This window comes from Motacilla alba, chromosome 3, assembly GCF_015832195.1.
Source record: "Motacilla alba alba isolate MOTALB_02 chromosome 3, Motacilla_alba_V1.0_pri, whole genome shotgun sequence".
In the NCBI taxonomy this organism is placed as follows: domain Eukaryota; kingdom Metazoa; phylum Chordata; class Aves; order Passeriformes; family Motacillidae; genus Motacilla; species Motacilla alba.
Window position 1 is genome coordinate 67,786,816 of NC_052018.1, and position 15,366 is coordinate 67,802,181.

General features: G+C 36.9%; 1 protein-coding gene across 3 annotated transcripts in view; it reads right to left on the reverse strand.

The window, feature by feature from the left end:
- The window catches only part of FMN2 (formin 2), a 155,622-nt gene that overhangs the window by 67,647 nt on the left and 72,609 nt on the right, over positions 1 to 15,366 (reverse strand). For all 3 annotated transcript variants that reach the window (XM_038130280.1, XM_038130282.1, XM_038130281.1), the window contains one exon: positions 3,484 to 3,545. In XM_038130280.1, the coding sequence (XP_037986208.1) occupies positions 3,484 to 3,545 (62 nt within the window). The remainder of the gene's footprint in view (positions 1 to 3,483; positions 3,546 to 15,366) is intronic.

Here is a 15,366-nt window from a genome sequence, read left to right on the forward strand (position 1 = left end):
AAAAACACTGAGTGAGTTGTCTAAGGAATTTTGTCAACAGTACATGAAAGGATGTACAGACATACCCTGGCTAATAATAAATATATTCTTTTCAAGTTGGATCATCAGAACACAAGTACAATTTATAGGCTTTGCCAAAAAAAAGACATCACAACGTAATTGCTATTTTAAAATAAGAAAAAGAAAATCACAAGAAATAATTGAGGAGAAATTATTGGCAGAGAAGTGTCATGCACTTCAGACTTCTGGATGCCCTTTCTCTCTTGCAAAGGCATTTTGAGGTTTTTGAAAGCATTGAACTAAGTCTTTTAAAGATAAAGACAGTGTGGTCAATTTACTGGGAGCCTAATAATGAAAATATGCATGTTTCTTTTGCGATGTAAAAAAGGCAAATCCATAGATTAAAGATGATAGATTATTCAATAGCATTTTTAATCCATTTTTATACTATTGTTTTTTTGATATAACAAAGATGCAAGCAGAAGCAGACATACCCTGTTTCAGTGATACTTAAGCACAACCCCAGCTGCTAAGAGGCAATCTCTTTACCAAGTAAACATTCACTGATTTGCCAGTTGCTACCAACCAATATGTCCTAACACCATACAGCAACTTGAATGAATTTTACCTGCCTTCTCTCTCTCTAATTATAGGTATCACCTGATTGCATTGTTATTAGAGAATTTGGAAAAGCACATTTAAGTAACACTTCCACATGTAGTTTTATCTACAAATATTCTCCTATTAAAACTGTCTAGCTATTAATACATAACTAATTATCAACATGTATTTAAACAACTCTTCACAAAGCAAGCTACACAACCACACCTAAGAGATTGACTGTACAGTACAATGCTGCACTAACACAGTCTTTCTCACTTAATACAATTCAACTTAATATTAAATAAATTATTGAGGGCTTGGGTCTTTGGTGGGGTGTGGCCTTCTCAGTTTATAAAAAGTCACTAAGATATATACAATATCTTTGTGGTTTAACAGGAGTTTAATTCCTCAGTAAACAGGAATTGAACCCTCGGGACTGTGGCTTTTGAAATTAGGGTGTGTTTAGGTTTGGAGACTGCCCAAATTTCATTCACATTTAAGAAGGGAAAGCACTATGCCAGACACATGCAATCAGAAAAAATGATTACATTCTGAAGGAAGACTGTAAAACAAATGCTCCCATATGTTTCATACAGATCAAATAGAATGACTGTGGACTAGTACAGTGGTATTTAAATATCCAACAAAAAAAAGTCAATCCAATAAAAAAACCTTAAGAACTAAAAATTAAGTTAATGGCTAACTAAATGCTGCAAAATTATTCCCACTTACAACACAGGATGAGATTGAGAAATAAGGGAGGAATCAAACATGCCAGGCTCTCTGGTACCACCCATTACTTACAACAGTTATTGAACAATATTGTTATAATTAGTGAAGCTAGCAAGGGAAGAAAATGCAAGGCCAGAAGTGTTTTGACAAAAGGCTGAAAGGAAAAATAGAAAACAAAAGTCAACTAAAAAGAAACCTTCTTTCAAGACAGAGTTTCATCAAAAAGAAGATCCAGGATTAAAATTCAGGTCCCCTATCCAAGTAAACTGAGGGCTTTTCTTGCAATCTGTTTGGTTTTTGGTTGTGGCTTTGGTTTTTTTTTTTTTTTTTTTTTCCTGTTTTCTACCCAAGGAAATATAATAAAGTTGGACTGGTCTGTTTTCTATACAAAGCAAAGAAATATATTAGACATTCAAAAATTTGAGTCTTTCCTGAGATTTACACATGGAATTCTCCTTAACCAGGACACTTCATAGACATTTTCTGTAATAAGTGTAGGTAATTACAAAACAGACACAATGACATTTGGTTATTTCAATGAACTGCAAATTTGCAAATAATCCATTATATTCGGATTCTGAAGTATATTAGAGATCACATTAAGTAAACATTGTAAAAGTTTTAATCCATTATCAGCATAAGAGGAATATATTTTCAAACCAAAAGGAAAAAAAAAACACAACTTGTTCACAATATGGAAGAGAAGTATGCAAAAACTGATTATGACTGCAGTATCTACTCCATACTTCCCACAAGAAAATCTCTCACATTCACACACATGTAACTCATAAAATTAATTCAAATTTTTTGCATGCTAAAAACTGTATGGCATGGAATATATACATACTGTGTAAGGAAGCAGATTAAAAGTAATTTAAAATAAAATACCATAGGCCAAAACAGAAACGTTTTGGAGCAAAGAAGGTAAATGTTCATAGAGATTTAGAATGTTGTTAGAATACATTTTTCTTTTGACCATTATGTTTCTGAGCAGTGTTGGTTAACCTAGCTCTTCAGGGATAAATAGTAAAAGTTCTTTCTAGCTCCTGTCAGACTTGGTTTTTTTTCTCTTTTATTTAGCTCCTCAGTTTTTCTGTAAAGAGGACTAGAGCTTACTATCTCTCTTTTTGCATGTCAAAGCAGATTATTTAGAGAGACTTCATAAACAACTAAATCATTCCAAAGCAGGTAACTTAAAGCTAAAGTCTAAAAACCAAATATCTGAAAGGTGTAAAATTAATTAACATTATCAAAACTACATGAGGGAAGTTAAGGATCTAGTACAATAACATACACTAGCCTTCAATGCCCTTCTGTGGCTCACAGCTTTACATCTCATATTTCCAAGTTCTTTGGAGGGTAAAGAGAAAACCTCCTCACTCTTTCAAGAGATGTCTAGCCAGACCTCCATATATCCAGGCACTGCACGGATATGTGGAGACAGGGGTAATGCTCACTGGCCTCAGCTGAAGGCAGAAACACGCTTCTAGGATACACCATTTTGAATTTTTTTATGTGGCAGGCTTTGTGAAGTTTTAGAACATGCTTGGGCATATTCTGAATCCCTGGTTTTACAAACCTAAAGGTCAAATCTCTCTGATTATTACTACCAGACACTTATGAAGCCCCTGGGAGTTCCTACTACTTTTTATTACATTACCTTAGAGAAATTATTTTCCTTTCAAAGAATTAAAATTATGTTGGAGCAATTCCTGAGGAACCAATATGTAAATGTTCCAGTTCCATAAAGAGAATGATTTCTGTTATCAAATTTTTTTTCAGTTGAGCAGTATTTTTATATTAGTGAAATTACAAAGTGAAGTCAAAGGTGTGGAGCATAAGGTTTGGTACCATTGATCAAAGACTGCCACACCCAAGAAGCAAAAAAAGGAGCAAAACTAATGTCTGTTTAGTCATTTAGAAGTTGATCATGTTACTTATGTAGAAATACATGCACTTCATAAAACACACAATGGCAATAAATGCAATCAAAATACTTGGTATTTTCATTGCTTTTAGGGAAAATAAAGTCACTTCAAATTAGGACTTCTTCTACAAGCTTTCTGAATACTATTGATGCCAAGTAAAAATACCTTCACATGGACACACAGTATTCCCACATTTTATGGACTTCCTCTGATTACTCACATTCTCATACAGGGCTTGCAGTGTCTCTAGGTCAACCACAGAGTTGTCCAAGTTCACAACAGCTATGAAAAAGAGAAAAGATAAAAGAGGAAAAAGAGAAAAAAGAGTTAGTTGTTCAGGATGATAATCTAGCTGTGAAAGAAAGCTGGTCACAATACTCAGCAACAGTTTTTTTATGACCTACTGGTCATACAGCTTAAGGATTTAACTTTATTAATGCCCTGAATCGTGCAGTATAGTATAGCTAGAAACCTGGCAGAGCCAGGTGTCAAGTGTTAAAGAATTCATCTCCCTCCCCCCAAACACACAAACATGATCCCACAAGTATGGCCATAGTCAGAGATCAGAGATAAGCTTTACATCAGACTTTCATGGTCCAGCTGAAAGCATTATAAAAATTTGTAAATCTGCACCACAGCCACACACACACACTCACACAACAAAGCTCATTCCTGTCACTGGTTGCCTTCAGTCTTAAACTCATTAATCCATAAGTCAGCCAGTTAACTTCAAAACACCTGACAAGGGTCAAGTCTTCTATGCACTAAGCCGACACATTTAGTATGGATACAAAATATGCCTTTCCTGTTCCCAACCAATTCTGGTGCCACACACATACTGTATTTTTTTTCACCATCAAGAAACTCCAGTGGAACAGCTCAGATAGAGTGATTTCTAGCTACCTAATGTGGATTTAAAAAAAAAATCATTAAGAGGTACACACATTTAGAAATAGAACCCTGACTCCCCACTTGTTAGAGAAACATTTCACAAGGCACAGGAAATATTTGTGCTAACTACTGAAAAATTGTTCACAGCTAATACCAAGATTTATTTTTCAAATAGTGCTTTTCAGTCTTCTTACATATTTTTTGCAAGCACAGTGGCCATTCATTTAAAATCCATATCAATCCAGTTTTCCTCATCTAGATCTTGAAATTTAGAATATTGCATTAGAATATATGTGATGGCAATATTTTTATCATGCTACACCAGTCTTTTCCTACTTTGCACTTCATTAATTTATACCCTTTTTCTGTAATGGGCTTTTTGCAATTGTGTATGTGGTGTGTGAGTGCACTTGTACAATAAGCTGAATAATTCCCTAGGTGAGATTAATCTAGAAATTGCAACATTGATCAGAGCTAGAGACCCAGCACCAAGTTAATTTTTGTCCCATAAATCCATGTCCTTAACAGTCACAGAGAAATTCTGTATACACCTAATGACTACAGAATACATTTCAAGCTCATGTGTTTCTGATTGCCATCTAGAGATAGCACTCTGAGTCTGGGACTTATCATGTTTCCCCTTTCCAGGCCTGAGACATAGATTTAGTTGCAGTTTAAGAAAATTATAAACAAAAAAGTGTTGACCTTGATTAAACTAAGCAGGTCATACTGTATCTCTAAGCAGAGCACAAAGCTAACTTTTAGGACTAAACCAAAAAAATAATTTAAAATTCTTTATTTTTTCAGAAATAATGTATTTTTTTTCTATTTTTCCCTTACCAGAAAGCAATGTAGCAGCCTATGTAACTGTCAACAGTTCAGGAAGCAACATGTTTTTTGCTTTCTTTTGGGGTAGGGGGCAGATGGAAAAATCTGCTACTAATTATCTGGGGTATTTTTAAAATTCCCTCCCTCATCCAAGTGTAATAATTGTTGGAACTGAGACTTAAAGATGCCATCTACACAGGGCACGGTACTATACATTGTATTTAATAACACTTGTTGCTCAATGAGACTATCTGTATGCTTAAAAATGTGCCAAATTTGCCTTGTAGAACGGCACACTAAAATTAGCATGCAAATAGAAACCGGGTCGAGATAGGTTTGGGAACTCTACTTTAAGAAAACACTAACATCAAAGCCTATATACAAACAGTGTTATTAAACCCAGGATATATTATGAAACTCAGTTTATGCTATCTAACATTTCAGCACTTTTATGCTTATGCAATGTTTTCATATATGGACACACTTGCAACCCTTCAACTATTTATTTGGAGTTCTAGCCGTCTTCTCCCTACTCTACCCCCCTTCCTTCCAGAGTCTGTCCACTCCTGAGCTAAGAAATTCAACATAAGTTCCTGCCCTGACTTTTGCTCAATGTTAAGATCACCCATGGATTACTCAGGGAGCAATAGAACACTTTTGTTTGAATGCTTGCAGGAGATAAGAGAACGCCTGGCAAACACAATGGTGCCAGGTCTGTGTACTTTCAACAAAACAGGTATGCAGAAGAGTGTACATACTTCAGGAAGCAGCTTGAAACAAATCAGTCTGAGACAAGGACATGGAGAAGTTAGATCCTAGGATATATCCTTCAAGTCTCTGCCTCCAAAGAGAAATATATTTCTATATGTTTCATCTAAACCTGTATATGTTCATAAGTAGCACTCCAACATCTCATTAGGATTTTTCCATGTACACCTTAGGTGTGCTGCCCGTACTCTGAGGAGTGAGGATATGAGCTGCTGTTCTTAGGCAAACCTGCAGCACTGCCATATAGAATGTAATAGTTGGCAAAATAAATCAGAACAATTGCATATTTAATTCCATTATCTAGGCAATTTGAACTGAAAAAAAACAATGATGTCTCCTTATGTAGCCAAGCTTACTAGTTAAACATGCCCCCTACAATCAGCATGACTACACAAACATCTAAGCAAAGGATTCCATATGTGGTGGCAATAGAATGATGAAACACAGACAAAGATTAATTTCCTCCTATGAAAATATTTTTAGCCATGCTGCAGTTCCAGTATACTTTGATGCAAACAACTGGAGAAGGGTTTGTATTAGTCTTGCAGACGGTGGATATTTTCACCCATGTCACTGGTTTAGAAAGTGATTTTTTCTTGTTTCAAAGCTGACACTGAAATTTCCTGGCTTTGACTACTATGAAAGTAAAGAATATCTATTGGTTTTTGCTCTAACATAAAGAACTTTAATCACTTCAGACCCAGGAATTTAGTTCTTTCTGTCAAGATCTCACAGTGTTGTTATTTTCTTGCATTCTTATTACCAGTGCTGCTAATTAAACCAGTTCCACTTTCAAGCCTTAAAACTGTAAAATTATTTGATCCATATATATAATTATGTATATATACAAATACATAGATATAATTAAAACAAATTTGAACCAAATATGTCCAGATGCCCACAGAAAAAAAAAATAGTAGAGTCACAAACCAACAATTTCTTTTTCTATTTAAGCAAACCAGGGTCAACAGATGACTACAAAAATCCACCCATGAGAGTGGAAATGAGGGGTGGGGGATCAATCACAAATGATTAGTTGATACTATAAAGAACAGAGAAGAAGTAGTAGTTTCAAAGGATTTCTAGCCAAATTAAAGGGTTTGGAGGACTCCTGCTGCTCCTCAGCTTTCCTGATATTGTCACAGTTTTGGTTACAGTCTATGTGGAAATGTAAACTGGTATATTTGTGACAGAAATTGTATCTTATTATCTAATGGCAGAATATGAAAATTCTAGCAGAATGGAACATTTTTCTTTCCATTCTGTATTTCTGCCATATAAATTGAATTTAAAAAAATACATATACAAACTCATATTAGAAAAGCCAATTTAGATATTAGATCGAAGCTAGAAAGACAAAAGAAAAATGCAAGCAGAGAAACAAAGATTTACTATTTTTATTAATATCACATGATTTGCAAGTGTAGAAGTTATGACCCCTGGCAGGAGGATACGTTGCTTGTAAAAAAGTGAGATTAGGTCACATGATCATATTCAGAGGCATATTTGAACTAAAAACTGATGGATCTTCTTCCATATACACAGAAGACCACTTAGAACTGAGACACAATTTTTAAAAACAACAAAACCAAAAAAACCACCCAAAAATAAACCAACAACAAAGCAAAATACAAAAAATAAACCAAACAATAAATCATCACTACCCTGAAGTCTTCAGGGCAAGACAGAAACCAAGACAACAAGAAGATCAAACTTTTTGCCAGCAAATGTAATTCTGAAGAGGAACTGTATGAGAAAACAGCATCAGCAGGAAGCTGCAGGATGCCCAGTGTAATGCCAGGAAGACTATAAAAGGAAGTTGCTATACTTTTTCCTTTGTAAGCCAGATCACTGCTGTTGATATGCATATTTCTAGGAGAACATGAATTACCAGCTGCCACCAAACCAAAGCTGATAGGCAATGCAGAAACAGCTAACCTACATTTCCCGGTGGCTATGAATCTAAATCCACCAATAGTACCACTTACATAAGCTGTTAGAGAAAAGACCACTTCCTACAGCTGCCCAGTCCTTGGAAACCCTATTTTGTTTCAAAATCCAAAGCTTTGGAATTTCCTTTTAAAATGAAAAGGCCAAAATTCAAAGTTTCCCACTGAACAGAATTTCAGAAAGAAAAAAAGTCTTATAAACCAGACCATTCGGATCCAACTTTTGTGTCATAAAACTCTCATTAGCACAATCACATATGGATGACTTCCAGAAAACTGGTATTCAGTTGAATTCTTAGTCTTAGCCTCCCCTTTTCTCAGGGCAGGTTTCAAATCACACTCCATTTCTCTGGCCTTTGCAAGTATGCTTCCTAAGCTTTTCTGTCTCTGGACTCCATCTAAAATTAAGCGTCTCCTTCTTGAAACCTCCTGGAACCACCGCTGTGTCCCAAAAAACCTGACTAAGCATTTTCCAAATCCTACTTGACTGATAACAGATTACAGTTTAAGTCCTCATAACGAAGCAGTAGCTGCATTAAAACCATGTCTGAACCTGTACTGCCCTACTCAGATCCACCCCTCAGGGATACAAACAAAAAAAAAAAAAACCACCCATCCAAGTCCTTCCTGCTGATTTCCATCTTAATTGACTTCTCCGTGACTCTCCAAAAACCAAGCAGTATTGCTTCAAGAGGCCACTCCTTTTTTCCTCCTGCACATCTTTGCCTCCTCACTCTCACATCTGCTCTCTTTCTCCAGAAGAACACCAGGAGTTTCTGCAAGACTTCACAACTCCTCTGACATATGGCAGAAACAGATGGTCAGTACAGCAAAATACAAAGGCAGATCTATTCTTCTTCATGGAGTGAAGGACCTCCTGTTTCTGCAGCAACTAACCACAGCACTCTTACCACATAGTTCTGTGTGTGGCACTCATCTGGGGGTTGCTCAGCTGTTACACCCTTCATGAGACTCTAACATGCAAGATTATAGGATACTGAGAGGATCCAACTTCCATGGTACTTTTTCTGGGCTTTGATCCCCAGATATTTCTACTCCACTGGAATCATCCATACCCCAGGAATATTACTGTAAGCAGAAGAGTGAAAAAAACTGAAAAGGCATCAACCAGTCTTACAACAAAAAATGGACTCTGTTGTTGTTAAGAACCTATATCAATATATAAAAATATAGAGACAGTTGGCTTTATATAATTAGAGTCTCAAAACTGCTACATAATTTTTTAGGCAGAATGGTACCATTAAAATTCATTCAACCAGATTTCACAGGACTTATAAATATTTTAAATTATCCAGAAAGGGTATTTGCAAGAAAAAAAAAGGCACATAAGTATATGAGTACATCCAATGTTTCACTTTGAATGATCTTCCTTGAATTATTATTTCTGAGTTAATAAAAAACAATAGCTTCCTCAAGAAAAATGTACAGGCAGTAAATTGAAAGTGGTCAAAATCCAACCCCATTAGAAACTAGCATACGGGCAAAACCTTAAAAAATTGAGAACTCAGATAAAAGAAAAACAAATCAGATAATACATAGCTTGATCAAAGTATGCTTTTATCACCAAAGAAAAAGAATAGATACAGAATATATACAGAATTGGTCTGTGAATGCAGAATGGAAGTCTTCTCTGACAGGTGTCTTTGAAGGAAAATGCAAGAACATGACACATGCAGACACAAGCAAATCAGGAAAAAAGTCTCAATGCAGACAATTTCAGGTTCATTGGAATGACTGAGAGCTGAACTGCTCAATTCAGAAGTAGAAAAAAAAACACCTGCATCAGAGTTCTCATCAACAAAAGAGCCAAAAGAGTCTAAGAAGGTGATCAAATTGCAATGACTTCTTTTGCTCCTATAAAGATTATGTTTGGATGTAATATCAAGCTACTTGCAAAATAAACCCAGATTTACATCTGATAAATACGTAGTATTTATATTTTAAATAAACTCATCTGCAAAACTTTAGGTCTTTTATTGGTTACATAGAAAACCCACTACTTCAAAACTTCACATCCCTTGGTTTGCCTCTCCTTCCCACCACCACCTCTCAATCCTGCCCCCCCCCTCCCCTTTCCTCCCACCCCAGTTTTTTCCTTTTCCCCCATATCACTTTTGACATCATTCATCTAAAATTTACAAGGTCACATTTTTATCTGTAATAGTTCCAACAACTTGACAACTACTGCTACTTTCCTGGGATTTTCCTTTACCTTAAATAAAAGAAATGTGAATCTCCAATGCAGAAAGCTGAATCCCAAATGGGGCTCTTTGAAATAAATGTTGTGTTTACACAACAGTGCTAAACCCTTATGTCCCTGTGCTAATCTAAGTTGTGGCAATACCACAAGGGTCATGACTGTATAATTTTTAAAGATCCTCAGAAAATAAGTGACAGAAAAGAATTCTTAAACATGACTTGCATAACTTGCAAACCACCCCCTCACCCCCACTGAAAATTAGTAGGTGGGGTATGGCCACACTGAGTCACCATAAATTAATAACTTCATATTATTACTTACCTTCTTGCCCTCAGTACCTTTGTGATACACTTGTGTATTAAGATATACTCAAAGTTTTCATCCTGATAATGTTAAACTGCACAAGCACTAGGGAGACTGGGGCTTCAACTGAGGTACATACAGCATGGATCAGAGGCAAGACACCACTTAGAACTGCTTGCACACAGTTTTACTGTGGCAGTAATTCACCTTGATCTAAAGCCTGTGTAAGAAACCAGAACAGTAAACAAAATTTCCAAGCAGAAGCCATGGATTAAGTTGAGCTGTTGCTTCAGACTGTTTTTAAATGACTTAAGAGTTTTAAATACCTTCAAGAACATGCAGTTGCATTTCTAGGAAGTGACAGAATAAGAATCAATTAAGCATGAATATGTTTTGCAAAATATGAAGCAACAAAGGTAGAAGACTTCATTGAAAGGACTGAATCTTTTGCATGATTTTTCTCTTATAAACATAATTCAACTTTTTTACGACAGTTGTCCTGTTCCCTAACTTGTATCCCAAATATAAAAACTGTGTCAATAGGGGTTTTCTACATACATGTAAATATATATTCACACATACAACAAAATATATCACCAGATTTTATATAGCTGTATACAGCTAATATAAACAGTTACATTACACACATTTCAAACAAGTGCCTACTTTGTTAAGGACAGCAGTTACTGATTATGTGAAGTCAAACTTCATACACCTATACAGTTTGTTTACAAAAAGTGTGCAAGTTCAGCTCATAGAGAACAAATATATTTTGTTTGACTCAGTATGTCGCCTTCTTGTCTAGGCAGGAAAAAAAAAGTGGAGAGCAATGCTGTAATCCTTTCAGAATAAAATGTTTAAATACAAACATGATTGCCATTGTAGACTGTTTAATTTAGAGAGATTGTATTTCAGTTCTGGCTTTGAGAGGTTTGCTGATTTGACTATAGAGACTACTTCAATGCTTATCTTAATTGTTTAGATAAGATTTGTTTGAATTTGGCAGGTGAAAAAAACATGGGTGTGGGATATAGGAAGGTTGAGAAAAGACTGGCATTTTACCAGATTATTTTAAACCACAGTGCATAGAGGAGCAAAGAATCTCAATGAACCTGCCAGGGGCTGCTCATCGGGGAGTGAATCTGAAGTGTGAGACTGAGCGGCAGGATTCAAGATTTTCTACAAACTGGAAAGGATGACTATGATAACTCCCAAAACACTACTGAAGGCTTAACACAGTATACAAATGCTAATTATATAATACACATTTAAATAAGTTAAAAAATATATAACTGTGCTTTATGATTATAGTAGGGGGTTGTTCGTTAGGTTTCTGACCCTTAAATGTATTTTTAAAGTGTTTCAAGAACAAGATTTCAATATGAAATTAATATTGGCATATAGGTATATTCTATATGTAAGAATTTCTGTTAGAGAAAATATAATTGTTGCTATAAAAAACCCCAATGCCCCATGGCTTTTATTTCAGTATCAGTTTGTACTAAGCTTTTTCACTTTCTGGTTAATGTAGTACAGCATGCCACAGGCATTTCATTTAGAGGTTCTCAAAAGAAAGATTGTCATGCCTGTCAAGTATATATTTTTTTAGGGGCAGACTACTAGAACATGATATCTGACGAATACATTTTGGGGATGTTTACGTGTCAGTATGTATTTACAGTGCACATTATAAAAACAAACTGAACAAACAATCAGCTGCAAAAGCACGTATGCAGTAGGTCTGGCATTGTGTATCAATCTGTCTGAAGACAGACCTGATTTGTAGCTTTAAATTCATTATTCAGGTGACATAAAATTTGGGTCTCCTGTGTGTTAAACTTTTCTTTTAGGTCCATATAGGCTGTAAGACCTTTCAGTCTTGGTTTCAATGGCTTTAAGACCAGGCTAATTTTACCAATGACTGTGTAACGGGAAGAAATTAGCAAGACTTATTTGGAACACAAATGAGGCTTCAGGCTTCAAACTAATTGAGACTTTGGATTACGTGTGGATTTTTTTCGGAATTCAAATTTGCTGGCTTTCGATTTAATCCCACCCAATCTATTTCTATAAGAATAGCTCACAGTAAACAAAGTCATGGCTAACTCTGAGAAGTGCAGCCCATAAAAAGAGACAAGCTTTATATTTCTTGCTTTAGGGAGCTCATTATAAATTATAAATTTAAACAAAATGTAGGAGGAGAAGGAAGAAGAAGAAGAAGAAATTTATATTTTCCATTTGATAAAGTTATCAGGACAGATACCTAAGACACATTTTTCTTCCAAATAATAGATTCTCTCAATTTACCCATAGTGAGCGCATAGTTAATGGAGCTCCTGGTGTGTCTGGTTGGCAATTCAGAATACTTTAATTTAAGTATTTGTCAACACTAAATGAGCTAATAACTGCCCAGCTCATAGATCTGAAAATGTAATTGCTCTTGAAACATTACCACAAAGGAAAGAGTATCTTAGGCTTTCATAGGACTCTGCTCCCAGCTTACTGCAAATATCTTTATCAACATTGAAAAGAAAGATATTAAAAATAGTGATAATCCTCAATGAAATCCAGGTGGCAAGGGTAATGGGAGAGCTGCTCTTTGCTGAGCAGACCAAAACTCACCCAAAGAACCGCTTTGATTGCACTCCTTGTAATCATAACCAATGACTAATCTAAAATTCTCAAGGAGTGGCTAGAAATTAAAGCAAGGTTTGAACGAGAGCTAGAACCAGTGTAGTATCAAAAAGACCAACAAAGGAGACAGCAGAATAACCTCAAGAACTTGTCTTTCTATTGAATTGCTTGATCTATTTAACTTACACAAAGTTAAGAAGCTACATGATTACATAATTGTATGACAAGATACCTGAAAGTAGACGGCTCTGTAATTTCACAGACCAAAAGCATGAAAGAATGAAGGGTATCTGTAAATTAATCTGGCAAATTAACTACGGAAAGCATATTTAAAGTGCTAAAAGTGAGAGAAATCAACCTTTTGAACAATGTTTCATGGGATATGACTTCTCCATCACTTAAAGTATTTCTATGAAATCCTAGACTCACCAAAGCCAACTGCAAAACTTTCAGCAACTTCAAAGAAAGCAAAAGGTTGAAGGGTCAGATTTTCAGCTGGAACTCAAGATCATTTATACTGCTAAAACGTTCATATTTATACAGACTAACAGCCTCAGGCAGAAATTAGCAGGCAATATTACACAACTTGCCTGATTTAGCAGCCAGACTAAATGCTTAGAATGCTCTTTCTAAAAACCTAGACTTGAGCTGCATGTCTGCCCTTTGCTAGGTCCCTCTGAAATTCTCTACCAGTCTTCTGTAACATCAGCAAACTTAAATCATTTTGCACATACTACATGGAATGTTGTTACTGTTTGATGACTTACAACAGAAAGTACTGCAAGTTCTTTTAGCCATGAAGACACCTATTACCATTCAGAAACAAGTTTTCCCTGTTTATGGTTTCAGCTAGCCAGTTGTGTGGGATATCACTACCCGCACTAGCAGAATTAGGAAGCACTGTGTGGAAACACACAGGGTTTCAACCATCATGCAAAGCAGGTCCTCCTTTGCCTATAATTGCTGTACAAGCAACTGTTTCAGTCACAACTCAAAATGCAAATTTTCTTGGTCAAGAACTACAAAAACATTTGTAGAGGTTTCCTCTCAAATCGAAATTTCTCTTTGCTTCTGTCAAATGGTGGTAGTATCGCTTTGAAAAAAAATTACATGCTCTCAATTTATTCTCCAAATCAAATTAAAATTTTATTTTTGGCACTGCAGAGAGCATATTATTGTTGCCTAGTATTCTACATGTCTGCCCTGTCTGATGTCTGGATAAACACACCAGGGATTTCATCGTATTAAGGCACGTTAAGCCTTTCACCAAATATTCTGAAGTTAGAGTACTAAGGAGCTACAGATGCTAAGAAAGTGATGTAATGATCTTGTGATCTTGTGACACCACGTTGTAAGTGTGGTGGGATTATGAAAATAATGCAAAAAGATTTTTGGCTAGGTACATGACAGATGACACAGCTTTACTAATTCAAATCACAATACTGCGATAGCTGAGTGCAGACGGATGCCTGTATATGGTTAAAGTTCCATCTTTTTTCACACTCCAAAGCATTTCTCAAAAGCTGGTATGAATTCAAGGAAATAAAGCCTGGGATAACAACAAAAGCCAAAAGTCCATGTACGCAGAAAACCAAAATGCATACATTAGAAGAAAAAACCCTAAAGGTTATTTGGAACCACATATGTATGTTTATTACAGTATAATGACTAGCTTTGGCCTACTGACTTTAAGATTACGTGAGGCAGTGAATATTGTTTCATTTCAGTAACACTGAGCTATGTTTTGTGTCTAGGTAGCAAAAGCAATTGCGACCACTAACAACAGAAAACACTGAAGCAGAACTGCACACCCATTGCTTGGAGAGGTTTCAGGTGAAACAGCAGAACAACAGAAATTAACCTGATCTTTCATTGCCAGTGGATAACAACAAAGCAAGAGAAAGACGAGAAAGCAGTAAGTGGGAGAAATCCAGGTACCTCACAAAGTGACAGGTACAGGAACATCAACATACTGACTGCACCATGGGGAGCAGTGGGCACTCAGACTATGCAAAAAACCATTATTTCCGCGGCACCCTTCCTTACCCTCCCCTATCACGGATGAGGCATGGATACAGCAAACAAGCCACTCTACCATCTTCGAATCATGCTCTCTCTTCCTCGGAACTACAGTTTAGAGGAGCTACTCTCTGCGTGAGGGCTGTACCGAGAGGCAGCGCCCCGCGGAGCCGCAGGGCCCAGCGCCTTGCCCGGCCGGGCGCCTCCCGGGCGCTGCGGCAGCGGCTCCGCTCTGCCGGCGGCCAGGCCGGCGTCTCCGGGGAAGGGCGGCGGAGCCCCCGGCAGCGGTAGCAGCAGCACGGGCCGCTGTTGCCACCTGCTGCCGGAGCGGGGACCGGGCCCGGGCGTCCTCGGTGAAAGCCCCGCGATGGGCGAGGGGCCGCGGCCGCTCCGCCCGGGGAGGAGCGCGGAGTGGGCATGAGCGAGGCAGAGCGGCGGCTCAGGTAAGCCGAGCTCAGCGGGGAAAGGCCAGGCTGTGAGAGTGATGTGC